At 37.0% G+C, this 13,960-nt stretch overlaps 1 protein-coding gene across 4 annotated transcripts in view; it reads right to left on the bottom strand.

Annotated features, from left to right (window-relative positions):
* Window positions 1-13,954, bottom strand: part of STAT4 (signal transducer and activator of transcription 4) — a 44,401-nt gene extending 30,447 nt beyond the window's left edge. For all 4 annotated transcript variants that reach the window (XM_085321287.1, XM_085321295.1, XM_085321303.1 and 1 more), the window contains exons 1-3: window positions 13,893-13,954; window positions 11,183-11,311; window positions 9,081-9,225 (exon numbers count right to left, since the gene is read on the bottom strand). In XM_085321287.1, coding sequence (XP_085177413.1) covers window positions 9,081-9,225; window positions 11,183-11,310 — 273 coding nt within the window. In that variant the 5' untranslated portion in view covers window position 11,311; window positions 13,893-13,954. The remainder of the gene's footprint in view (window positions 1-9,080; window positions 9,226-11,182; window positions 11,312-13,892) is intronic.
* Between the last annotated feature and the right edge of the window lie 6 nt (window positions 13,955-13,960).

Here is a 13,960-nt window from a genome sequence, read left to right as displayed (position 1 = left end):
ATAGTGCCGGGGGAAATTCAAGACTGATGTGTAAGTCATAACATAATGGAGAAATTTTAAAATACATATTACAAGCCTTCAAAAGATATGCTTTTTTTTTTTAAAAAAAAAAAACAAACTAACAATTAGCAGTTTTAGTATTTGATATTTAATGCTTTCCCTGAAAAGACCTAAGAAATCTAGACCAGAGAGAGACTCTCCCTCCCTCCCACTCTCTCTCTTTTTTTTTTAATGCTCGAAAATTTGACAGATTTTCCTGTGAGCATCTCCATTACAAAGTGGATCATTCCCAATTACAGTAATATTGGCCAGCTTTCTTTTCATATATCGAAGGCCTCTCACATACACATCTATAACAATCTATAGATGAATACTTCTACATGCACTGCTTGAGCTGATTCTGTCTTCAGCGATTGAAGTAGGGGATTAGGTAATATGACTGTTGTTTTCTACTTCTAATGTATAAGGATATGCTGTACAACCTTTAGAAAGTCAGTCAGAATTTTACCTGATTATCTCCTCTAGTTTTCAAGGTGACCTGAAAAGGACCTCTTTGAGTAGGTTTTAGTAGTTTAAAATTTGATTGTTTTTCTCTGTTTTTCTTCCTTTTCTTTTCTTTTTTCTTTTTCTTTTTATTTTTAAGGTATCAAAAACACTAACTCTGGTTTTCCTTCGTTCTACTAGAAAAAGCCTACTTTATGGTTTTAAAGCGTATACAACAAGATCTTAATGGGAGGCATGGAACTACTAACTCGTATGACTGTTGGTATATTTGTTGAAGTTAAAAGAATATTTAAAAGAAGCTGATGGAACAGAGGTGGGACACAAAGAGATAGGAAACAGGGTTACAAAGTCAAGTGGAGATACATTTCCTTCCTCATTACTCGCTTGTGATATCCTTATTTTACTAAGTCTGGTTCTGAGCATCTTTGTAGATAAGCAGGTATGCCATCCTTAATGTAATACAAAACAAGGAAAGAAAATCTCTCTAATTTTATTTTTTAAGAAAAAAACTTTTTATAATTGTGTAGCTCAAAAAGTGTGTGCATGGGAAGGCATAACAATACACACTTATTTCTCTTTTTCACTTCACCTTCAAATGTGACAAACAACATTTTGCCTTGATTTATTTCCTACCTCTAATTATGTACCAGACAGAAAATACAATGAAAACAATACTACAACACCTTTCTCTCAGATGCATCACAAGGACTGAGTCTTTCCTTGTAAAGTGCTTGTGAGGTTTTAAAATCTTGTATCTAAACAGGCAGTATTCTTACTAAAAGTCTCATTCTAATAAAAACATAGCTCTATTTTATCTAGGTCTTTAAGAGGAAGTACCTGTGACACTATTTACAATGTTCTTCTTTGACTTTTATTTTTAGATTTCCCCTCCTCCCTCTCAAAATACATAAGAGAACTTTAAAGGAAACCTTAATTCTTTTAGACAATAGCTATTGAGAAGTCGTAAAACACAGATATGCAATGCCACATTTCTGCTTTTTTCACAAAGTATAATGCGTAATTTTTCAAAACATTATAACATTCTTTAGGACATATGCAACCATGTATGTAATGAATGCAAATAAAGCTGTAAACATAGAGATTTTATTTTCCATCTCCTAATTTGTCCCCAGACTCCACTGAGTACTTCCAAACAGACACTAACAAGAGTAAAGGAACAGTTTATAGGAACAGTAGTTTTCTAAGCATGTAGAGTGTGTTTCTAAGCATGCATCTACAGAAAATATACAGCTGTAGATCTCACCATCTGACAGTAGAACTGTGCTGCCACAAAAGATGAATAATGTAGTGCTGCTTCTTATTTACATGAGATTTATTTCAAAATAAATAAAAATGCTATATCCCCTACAAAAGAGGGCAAAGAAAAAAACATAGGTGAAAGATGACTGATCTTTCTCCACCTTTTTCTCCAAGTCCAGAGCATTATTAACTAATTGCTCTGGCAGATATTTGTTCACAACTGGGCCCTTAACACTCAAGAATGAGCAAAGACCACAAAAGTTTGTTTGCTTGGGTCTTTATACTTCTGTTTGCAAGCTAATTCACATCTGTTCTACAAAAACAAATGGAAATGTATATAAATTGTTAGGCTTGAATTCTATAAATAGTAATTGGGAACTCAATTTTAATTTAGTAAGTCACCTTCTTTCAGTCTTGTATAAAAACTTTTTTTTTTTAATCCTTGTTAGCTAATGTTCAGCAATTAATATGAAATCACTAACAGTAGGTTGGTTAGCTACTTCAGAATATGATCTGCTGTTGCCAGTTTCCCCTTTGTAGACCAAAATTTTTAGTAAACAGTCTTAGCAGTTGATCTAGAAAACTTATTGGGGGCAAGATGGTAATATGAAAATTCAGTTTGAATTATATTAGATAGCAGATCATATTGGTTAGAAACATTTCCTACTGTAATTTGTTGCTTTGTTGATGTGACAGGTTACATGAGCACTAGATATGCATAAATAATACTTTAAAATGGTTCTTCTGTTGTGTATTAAAACTGATCTGTTTCTCTATTTTGTTCCATTCTCATCCTGTTTAACAGGAAACTGCAACTTAAACTTCAGTGGCTATGTTTCCATTCTTTGCAACTGTTTCTCAGTACAGTGCTTATTAGAAATATTTGTTAAGTACCACCTGGAATATCCTCTTTTAGATCTAACAATACTTTGTCAATTTTCTTTAATGTACTGAAATAAATGTTAGGAAATATCCCTCATGCTTTTCATTTCTGGTACAGTGACTTGCATAAACAGACCTGAAACATAATAAAAACCTTTATATGTTCATTTTGATTCTATCTGGAGAAGAATAAAGATGTTCAGTTCTCTTTATTGATGGAAATAGGCTGTGTAGTATAACTGAGAAACTGAAACAGAACCAGGAATACACTGCTGTGTTACATTTGTGAGTAACATCATGTAAAGTAGGACGCTATTTCTTTGTACTGCTTAGAGACAGGGTTGTACGGAAAGAAGCGCCATAATGTTAACAAGTAGCAATTAAGATGGCAGAAGATACTTTAAGATGCTATTCCAGATCATTTTGTAACAAAAGTAGGGTTGTGCAGGAGGAAAAAGTATAATCGATTAAAGTACTAATTCACACCTCCAACATATAAACATTGTCCTTCCAGAAGTCCATTTTGATGCAATTGGTGAATGTTTATCAGCAAATCCTGTGATCCTCTTTTGTATGAACTTCCCCAGACGTGCATGGTGTGTTAACAGACGTGCTTTTCAGGCAGAATGCCCGTTGCCTGCCCTGTTCTCATCTGAGGCTCTCATAGGGTTGGTGAGTGGGTGAATTGCACCAATACACAAGAATCTGCCATTAGAATTAACTGAGTGTCATGAATAAGCATCGTTTACAGCAAAAAAAAAAAAAAATCCCCAAAGTACACAGTGTACTTGTTAACTCAAGCTTCAATGATAAACGAGCAGAGTAGCTCTTCTTCCTGTTCCTGAGATCTGTCATTTCACATGTCACAAATGTAACATCAAGTATGAAGAAATATTCATGAAATCAAATTTTCTCTGGAAATCATAAACAACAACGTGACACATCATGTTGTCATTAATGAGACAAGATTGCTAGGGAGTAGAGTATATATATTAGCTTTAGTCGTGAGCAGGATGATTCAGGGAATTTCTGCTTTTTTCTCATGTAATTGTCACGTATCCATTGTAATACATAGCACAGCCAATCTGTGGCTCTTGAGCTGCAGGCAGCTCAGACAGCAGGGCTGCATTGCATGGCACTACATCTCAGCTGGCAGGTACTTGCTGAGTGCTCCAAATTTTCAGATCTGGAGGGAAAAAGCAAGGACATAGGGACTTCCAAGATGAAAGTCACTGGATTATTCTGAGACCTACAATCATATCCCAGCACCACTGCAAAAGCAGCAGGAGCCACTGTGGGATGCTAGGGAAACCGTGCCCATCTCCGAGTCCTGGGCTACTCAGAGCCTGCTGGTCCCTTGGCTCTTACAAGTGCACTGCAGCTGTCCCACTCTTCTTAACAGAACAAAGATTTTGGCATGTGAGTCAGGAACATGGACAGTTTATTTCTTACATGAGTTTCTGTATTTCATCAGTGTTTTCTTGTGCACTGGATCTACTCACATATTGCAGAGAAGCTTAAATCAGAGACAGGTGCACTGTCACTTAAAAAAAAAATCCTTTTAAAAGCTAAGATGTAATTGTTTATGGGCTAAGGTCTTATAGACTGTTGCATCCAAAATTTGTTTCCTAGAAGCGATACGTAGCTCTTCTAGGCTTCACGCCTGCCTTTTACATTTTGTTGTCATAGCAACCGCACAAACCATGTACTTGCGAATAATCAGCTTTGCTTTTCTCAATCTAGTTTTTAAACAGGAGAAAAAACCACAGGCACAGTTTGCTCCCTCCTTCCCACACTGCCTCAGAAGGCTTCCTCTCCTTCATGCCTGCACAGAACTGCTGTCTGTGTGAGTGGAAGTTCTGTGGGAAGAGGGAAGGGGAATCTAACCTTGCTAAGTAAATGTGCCATAATAGCTTCCACTGAAGAGTACAGTAACAAAAGACCGCTCTGCAGAAAATGACTGCTATAAAGGCAAATTTAATGTGCTGGCTAGAGAAGTAAGAAAAATACAGGATGTAAATGTGAAGGATTTCAGCTTAAAACTCTGATTCAGGTTTTAATATGTACATTTATGCCAGATGAACATCAGGAAGTGATGTTTCAACCAAAGAAAGAAATGGATAGAGAAGCAAATTACTGAGAGCTATATGTACGACACAGAAACTAGCAGCAACCATAGCTGCTTAGCTAAGTTTCTTAGTGTTTTTCCAGTACTTGTAACTTGGTCAAATTGCACATTTCCTGGTCAATGTTTGCTTTTTGCCTCTGTATAATTTTGGAAATGTCAAAAGTCCAAGTAAAAGTGTCATGTTCCATAGGTATTTTTCTAACTTTAAAGGAACAGAGATGGTCCCTGTGGCCTAAAAGAAGAATTCTAGGCAGAGCTGTCTTTGGGCTAACAGCTCTCCTCGTTGCACTTTACAACTCTTAAGACAGATCAAAATTTCCTATTGCAAGTATGAGGCAGGCAAGCCTCTCCTGCTCCTTCCATCCTTATTTCCACGGAGTAACTAAGGCAATATTTCAGGTGAAGCTCATAACAGAACATACTCTCTGTTTGATAATAAATCTGAATCTCAATGATACCTTTCAGACTGAGTGTGCCTTGGCTGTGGTACTAGTAACTATTAAATGAAATGCTTTCTAAATTCAGTAACAGCACAAGGAATCTTGATCCCAACAATTTGTCTGCTGTCCAGAAAATTGCTGCACAGGCCATTTGTAAAGTGTGTATTACTTCTCCTGTTAAAGCAATTCCTCATTAATGATCTAGTTCTATTATTAATTAAACATTCATCTCACCTTTTATCTTTTGTCAAGAACTACAGACTGGTTTTGTATGACTTTTGTGTGTTTGGTACTTGTAATTATTTTATTATTGTTATTATCATAATGTTTAGGAACCTCTACCACAGTGCAAAGTGGTATTCTACATACTTAGAGATAAATGCTGGTTTCCAGCATCAGCTTTCTTGACAAGTGTTACTTAATATTGTAACATAATTTGACACAAAATAATAAACAAGCATCGCATTCAGACCATGTATCAAGCTTGAACAGCTTCGTGTGTGTGCGCACGTGTGTGCGCTCTACATGTCAGTACATCTACGTGTGTGGTGTAAAGGGGAAGGAAGGGGAGTGAACTGTGAAATTTCAAAGAAGCGTTGCTCTAGAGAGCAAAGCAGAGATAAGGTAGGTAACCTTCAGAGAAAAATCAAACCAACACTGTTCACAGAGTCACCAAAACTGAAAAAAATGTTTACAAATGTAGCTTTCTCTCGTTTAAGAACCCAAGCTTCTCCCCAAAGTCAGTGAAAGATCTCTTTATGTTTACAGCTTATCCTTCCAACCTCCCTCTCTTTAGGTGGTATATTGAGACAAATAGAGCTAGGGAAGTATACTGTATACTTCAGTCACCTCTTCTGATCTTGTTTCACAAAGCTGACAGAAAATTACAAGCTCAAATTACAAGAGTTTTGTATGTGCAAATGCATCCAGCTTTGGGCAATGGAGCCAAATGTCCCATGCCAGGCTTCTTAGATAGTAAGTAATGAAATACAATGAGTGAAGTATTCAAAAATTAGGGCCCTAATACTCAAATGTAAATCTGAAAAGAAATGCCACAACTTCTCTAATTATATAATTTGCATACTCAAACTTAAGGACTTTATAACAGCAACAGTGAGTACCTGTGCACCACGTACAGTTCATAGTCCATTATTAATAACTGACAGATAATAATAAGGATAAGTTAAGCACAACTAGAAATAACATTTCCCTCTGATATAGTTACCTACCCAGTAAAGGAATCAGTTTTAACTGCTGAAGCTTGGCAGACTGCATGTACAGCTCTAAAGAACATGCAGCCCCTACTTTGGTTGAAGATGTAATTACAATCTATGTTTTAAAAATTACAAGTTGGAACATGGAATTTTAACTGTAATATTTTAAATAAAAATCCAAAATGTGTGTTATAGATTTATCTTAAGAAGATGTACTTCAAGGTCAAGGTATTTGCACTATCCAAAAAAAAAAAAAAAAAAAAAAAAAGGAAAGAACAGCACTGCAAGAGTCTGGTCCTGCTCCAACCTGTAGTAGTTATTTTAGAGATCAGAATAGACTGTGCGCTATAGTATTAAAGGTTATATAAGAAATCAGGAAAAGCTCTAATAGTGAAAGTGCTATTTGGTATCTGCTGGTTCGCATATGTGTACTCTGAAACTGTACAAGTAGCTTCTTATCTAAAAATAGGATACTTGCTGTCTTGATAGAATGGAGAAAGACCACCATTACTAGTAATAGGGGGAGATGTTATTTTTTTTCTTAACTGGAAACATTTTACCACAAAGCTCAAGACTGAGGCCCTTTTTAATAAGTAGTATAAATTCAGCATCACAGATATCCTCTCAAGGAATTCATAATGCTTTAGATTGCAAACATATAAACCTTTGAGGTCCAATGGAGCAGAGATCTTTCTGCCTCTAACAGCTTGTTAAATCACAGCCTTACTAATCAAATCCTACAGAGTGATACAGAAAACTACTTGCTGCACATCACAACCTGCATGGCATTTCTTTTCAGAAAGCCAGCAGTCAAGTGAAATGATGGGTTGGACAAATCTTCATGAAACTTCTACTACTAGCTTATCTAAAGGAAGAGATCAACTCTGGTGCCAGCTCTACCACTGTTTTAACTAGGATATGACAACTGTAGTCGAGCTGTACAGTTGTAAAGGAGAATCCTCTGCATTTTGGCTTGTTCTAGAAACTTACCTCAAACCCTTACCATCTGAAAAAACACTTAATCAGAAATCACTTAAAACTCCCCTTCTCTCTCCTTCCTGGAATATGCCTTATTTGTTTTGTGCTCTTCAGAAGCACAACCTAATATAATGTCCAAACGTGCCAGGACTTAAGGGATATGATTTTTATTCTAGTCATTTTCACATTGGCAATATATTATGTAAACTCATGTGTGGCCCATGGCCTGACCATTGTCTCAGTTGCCATGTCTGACTGACTACACATCTAGCTACACAGAGTTGCCTCTCTAAATTGTGGTGAAATTTTTAAAATAAAATAGAGGTGGGAGAAGGAGAAAGAGAACAGAGAGATTTTAATCGCATAGAGCCTGTTTGTAAATATATACCAATTCCTCTGCATGTGCACATTGTGATAACATAATCGTAAATGCACTGTCTCCTAAGCCAGTGATACAGTAATGCAACTGCTAACTTCACTGACCTGAAACACTCTTCCTACATGCATGCTATTGCACAGAGCATAACTATACTAGAGTGATACAGCTCTTTCTCAAGCCTAGTACGGTAATATATTCTAAGACCATGACAGAAGTAATAGAATTACCCTTTCTGCTCAACTTGTAGTTAACTCCAAAAGCAGTTAACCACATTTGTTTTTGAGCAGTATTGAAATTATGGATAATGTTGCTACACAGACAAGAAAAGAAAAGAAAAACAACCTTAGTTTCAAGTTACATGAGATGACTTGCATAATACTGGAAGAAAAAGTGGTAGTGATAGAAATATTGTCACATATTTAAAAGGCCACCACTAAGAACACAGAATAGAAAGATACACAGATATAAAGAGAATAAAATAATTGACAATGTCATATGAAGATTTTCCAGACCAAAACATATATATAAAATACAGATAACATTTTGCAAGCAATATAACTATCATTGAAGTACCTATGGAAAATACCATCAAAGAAGAGAAAAAACCCCAAACTTTCATTAAACTCAGATACGTATCTGTTTTATATAGAAGACATAGATGGCAGGAAGTAAATGACTAACGAAGCGGAACTTTAAGAATTCTTGCTTTAAATAAACAGTTATGAGAGAAACATTCAGACAAACAAAATAAATACCACTTCGCAAAAGCCTAATGGAAAATCCTTTAAGCCGTTCATAAATTATTCTAGCTAAGCATGAAATAGCAAACATGCTATCGATTTCCAGTGGTTCCTTTTTCGTGCCACTATTTTATTAAGGGCTAAATACGCATTTTTATTTCTGTAATAATCACAATTAATCATAGTTAAATACCTATAAGTGTCTGTAAAAACAGTAATTACATTTGTATTATATATTAACATCCCTAAATACTAAATAATCTTATTTTTAAGAACTGAGACACAGACACATATTGAACTAATAGGTCACAGCATTGTTACATCTGAGCGATATCCATTAAAAATGTGAAATATTGTTCCACAAATGTAATTGGCAGTGGAATTACTATCTGAGTAATCTTGTTTAAGGTTTGACCTTCCCATAGCTGCTCAGAATCTACAGTGATGAGGATGGCTCTGAGCTTTCAGAGGACTGAACTGCATTCAACAGTGTTTGGGCATTATGTTTAGAAACCCCTAAGAGTATACAATTTGTTATCTGAAGTAACAACCTACCTGAAGAAGCTTCCTGATTCTTTTAAGGTTGTGAATCAAGAGAAGATTCTTTTCTTGTGAAACTCGATCTAACTGTTCATCCACTTGTATGAGCAAATTCTGTAAAAGGATTGTTGCCATTGCTTCATTGTTGGATGCAGCCTCCCTACAGAAGAATAAATGGATGTGAAACATGTATGTTACTAAACAAAAATGTCATAGTAAGTGTCAAAATATTTGCACCAAAATCCTAATCCACTTAGAAATTAAGGTAGTAAATGAAGGCTTTAAAAATATATTTACTTCTTGCATATACTTAGAGCTATATAAAGAATTGATTTTGTTTTATTTATATTCCCCTAGATTCCCCTCTGATTTATATTCCCCTAGATATGCAGCTTTATAGAGAGAATGAGGATGTTGTGAGCGGAGGCCATGAAGTTACTCAGTGGGAAGACAAACAGGGGTCTAGTCTCTCTTTCACTGAACATTTAAATATCTTTTTTCAGCTTTCCAGATGAAACTAGTCTTGTGCATACAGTCTGCCTCCCTCTTCGTCAGTCGCACAAATACAATTTCTGGTCCTGCTGCCCAACTTCAGACAAAGTTGACAGCAGGCTTGAAGTCTGAAAGATACAATGTTCTTAAAAATTGTATAGGAAACTATCAGGTTGGTAGAGCAGAGGGATCCAAATTAGTGCCTCCACTGAGGAAAAGGCAGTAATAACTTGCTCCAGGAGGCAGTAGCCAGATGGCCAATCAGCACATATGTATGTTCACACCAGGTACCAGATGAGCTTTTGCCCAGCCAAACTATTTGGGGACACAGAAAGACACTGAGAATACTGGTGAAGAGTTGGCAGCGGACAAAGGACACAAATACACAGGAAAAACAGCTTGACTATTTCTGCTGTTTGTGGAACAGCTTGTTACATGAAGGGCAATAACATTAGTGAGCACAATAGAGAAAGATACCCTTTGGACTGTGTGTTGTCCTTGTCCTAAGGACATACTCTCTCCTTGCCCCCAAAATGGTAGAAGCCTGTTTTGGATATGCCTTCTAAATCTAGTAGAGGCGATTTAAATCTGTTTGCTATGTTCCCACAGCCCTATAACACTGGGCTATAAATTGTTAGGAAACATTACACTCCTCAGCAAGTTTTTGCCAGAGCATTCTAATCATCTTGTGGAATTACCTTGAAAAATTGAGATGTCTCTTTCCAGTACTACCAATACAGACTTTTTTGGCATTTAGTTCTGAATTTTCTTAAGATACATATCCAATTAATTCAATCCAAATTTGTTCATAAATTCACCTTCTAGACAATAGTTCCTGCAAATAGCTGGCTTGCTCCCCAAAATTATGCATCCATTTTAAACTGTTGTTTTGGACAAGAGGAATAATTTTATGCTGCAAATATAAGCAAATAACATTTCCATTGAAAACTGACACATTACTTTTTCCATTAAATAACTAATTCTATTAATTTACTAAACCAATCTTAATGGATTTTGTTTAGGAATAAGTTCAAATGAAACCTCACCTCCAGACAAGCCTTAAGTTCAAAGTTGCAAGGGACAGAAAAAAAGAGCTCTAAGAAAATCCATCAATAGAACCTTTATACATTGATTATATGCATAATTATATTAACTTTTAAATTTGTTGTTTTTTTAAAGTCATTATTTCAACACATGCACAAAAAATACCCAATGGCATCAGCTTTTTTCTTCAAAAGCACTGCCTTGTCTTTCATGTAGTATGCGGTAGTTGATTTATTAGGAATAGAAGCAAGAGAGAAATGTCCTTAGTTTGTTCTGTCTTTTCATATATGCATGTCCATGTCATAAAAAATATGTACAATGGAATTTTTTTTTAATACATTAAGAGTCAGAACTTTGGAGCTTTATGAATGCTTTACTGACATTCTGAATGCCTCTTTCATCCTCTATTTAAACTAAGGGTAGCACCAGTTCAACAACAGACTTAACCCATAATAGAGGAATAGTATTCTTAGAATACAGATGCCTGCACAGTTCACAAATGAGCTCCCTAAAAATCTGCCAAATAAAGAAAAAATAGTTCATGATTCAAATCTTAAAAGAGGGAATAAATTTCATCCTACCAATCTTGGCTTTCTATCCATTGTGCTAGCAGATGCCGGATTTCCATGGGGAAGTTATCATCATAGAACTGGTCTACTTGCTCCAAAAACTTTATTTCCAGTTGTTGAACTTGACTCCATTGGGACATACTGCAAAAGAAACGGTTAAACACATGTACCATTGAAAGCTGGATATCTGACATTGAATTGATAATTCATAGTGTATAAACCTCTTATTTTCAAGACAGTTCTTTTTTTAAACACATTTTAATATTCCTATTTTCCTCTTTTCTCTTTCCCAATTTCCACTTTCATTTCCAACTTCCAAATTCATTTCCATTTCCAAATTTTATTTCTCTTTTCAACCTTTACTTGGGTTGAAATTGAAGTTAGTTAAAGGAAAGAGGGAGAAAAGAGAGCAAGTCCATTAAAAGAAGTTCTAGATTTTACACCTGAATGGTCACCTCTGCCATTTTTTCTCCTTAATGCAAACATTCTAGGGCACTGTATGACGCTTATAAAGGAGCCAGATAAGTAATCATTCATTTACATAGCATCTGTCTGAAGAGTAGTAGTTTAGAATTGTGTATCTCAAATGTAGGTAAAAATTCTTATGAAACAGGAGTAGAAAGCATACAATTTGCTCTGACTGATGAATTCACACCACTCAAATTTCTCCTAATGCCACTGAATGTTTTATCCTTTCGTGCTGTTCCTACATCTTATTTGGACACTGTTGCTTGTTTTCCAACCTAAATTATTCATCCGGTATGTTTTTTCCATTTTAAATTACTATAAAATTCTGTGATTTCATGTTAAAAAAAGAAAAACCCATGAAAGAGGGAGGTCATATGAAAAATAAAAGAAAAACAGGAGTAGGATCATCGAAAAATAGGCTCTGAAATTCTTAACTGAATAACTATCCCAATTAACTTTTGACTGTTTAGTGAGATACTGGAGTTAAAAGCTCAGTTGTTCCGTATTTTAGGTGGGGTGAATTGTCTTCGAATATCTGTTTCTCTCCATAGCCTGAAGAGGCTGTTTTGGGTGAGCAGGCTCTCAAAGCAGGCTCCACCCTAAGTGATTTCATCTCCACTTGGGAGAACATTTTGGTATCTTGGTTGCAAGGGACAGAATGGGAGAACATTTTGGTATCTTTTTTGGTATCTACACTCTAGGTTTGCGCCACATCACCATTAGTTCCACTTGTTAAAACTCTGTTTTCATTGCAATTTTTTTAGCGCAGGAAAGATTTGCCAAAAGCAGCAGCAGAAGAGCTCAAATACGTGCATACAGTAGAAAAGTGGCAACTGATCTGCTGCTTTAGCCCATTTAGTGGATGAGTGTAACAGAGGGCTGCCATGGAGCCTGCCCTGGCAGCCCAGTCCCTGAGTGTGCTCTGTCTGCACCCTGATCCTGAGCTGGAAGGAGAAGGGCTGCACATCACTCTCCCTTCCCAGAGGAAAGCTGGGTACGCTGGAGGAGTGGAACCTGTAATGCACTTTAAGATGGAGCACAGAAGGTCTGGGTAGAGGACTCAGGCTTGGAGCACCCGCAGAATGCCCAGCCTTCATAGGGCACCTAAAACTGCCTGTTCCGTTCATTTTTTTTTTTAATTATGTTGTTATGCTGTGGAAATCCTTAGTAAACACTGCTGCACACTGCTATTTTGTAAGTCTCAATAACAAGAGGAAAATGATACGAAACCCATTTTAGACAAGGTCATCATCTCTTTTATGATGATATTATGTTTGTTCATGTTAAAAAACCGCATAAAATCCAGAGTCATGGACTAAAGGTTGCAACAGGTCAGCACTAGATCTGTTTGAATGGTTTTGATAGAAAAAAATTTCCTGCAAGAAAAGATGTGATTTCATCAAAGTTGACATTTTTATAAAAAGCCGACCTTTTTATAAACAACTTTTCTATTTCCAATTCTGCATCACACTTTCAGAATGTCAACGTTGTGAAGTACAGATTAAATCACATTTTTAATATTGTGCCCCTTCATTTTGCTTTTTCCTCGGTCAGAAGAAAAGAATTAAAAAGATGAAGCATCTCAGGGTGTAACAAGAGTCCTGAGTACCTGCCTGTGCCAAAGCAGAAGCGACCTTTACTACAAAGGCTGCATGGCACGAGTGTGCATGCTAGGAAGGACACCAGATAAAGTCGGTGGGAACGTGCCCGACAGTACTTCCCCCTTTCCTATTACTTTTATTAAGTAGAAGGAAAAATATTGCTGATTGTTTACTTGGTTTCTTCAAATCGTTTAAGAAAAGTAATATATAGCTGCATTTTACTCTTTTTTGCTACACTGATAACTACGTGTCTTCATGGGCTTATTTCTTAAGAAATCACATCATGATGCACAATCAACTTTTTCACAAAATAAGTAGGATTCCTAGGCATGTTCATTTTCAGTGTGAGTTCTGTTTGCAATTTTTGGCAAATCCTAGTGTTTCTGATATCCTGACAAAACCTGGTAAGAAAAGCTCAATATTTTTATCTAAAAGGCGCAAGGTTTTGTTCAGGCAGCAACCTGCTGATGCCTCCCCGCAACTCGCGCGGGGCTGCTCGCAGGCGGGAGCGCTCGCATGACCTGGCCCGGCCCGGCCCGAGGGCGCGAACTGCGCCGCTATCCCCGCGGTACCGGAGACGAGCGGCGGTCGTCGCCGCCGCCGCCACACCGGCTGCCCCCGGCCCCGCTCCCGCTCCCGCCGCCCCGACTTGCCTGCGCGCGCGGGTGCGGGACGAGCCCTGCAGGCGGCCGTGTCCTGAGGCGGCGGCTCGCTCGCCGCC

This window comes from Rhea americana, unplaced genomic scaffold (genome assembly GCF_003343005.1).
Source record: "Rhea americana isolate MKP2758 unplaced genomic scaffold, rheAme1 scaffold_12, whole genome shotgun sequence".
Taxonomy (NCBI): domain Eukaryota; kingdom Metazoa; phylum Chordata; class Aves; order Rheiformes; family Rheidae; genus Rhea; species Rhea americana.
This window is presented reverse-complemented; position numbering and strand designations above follow the sequence as displayed.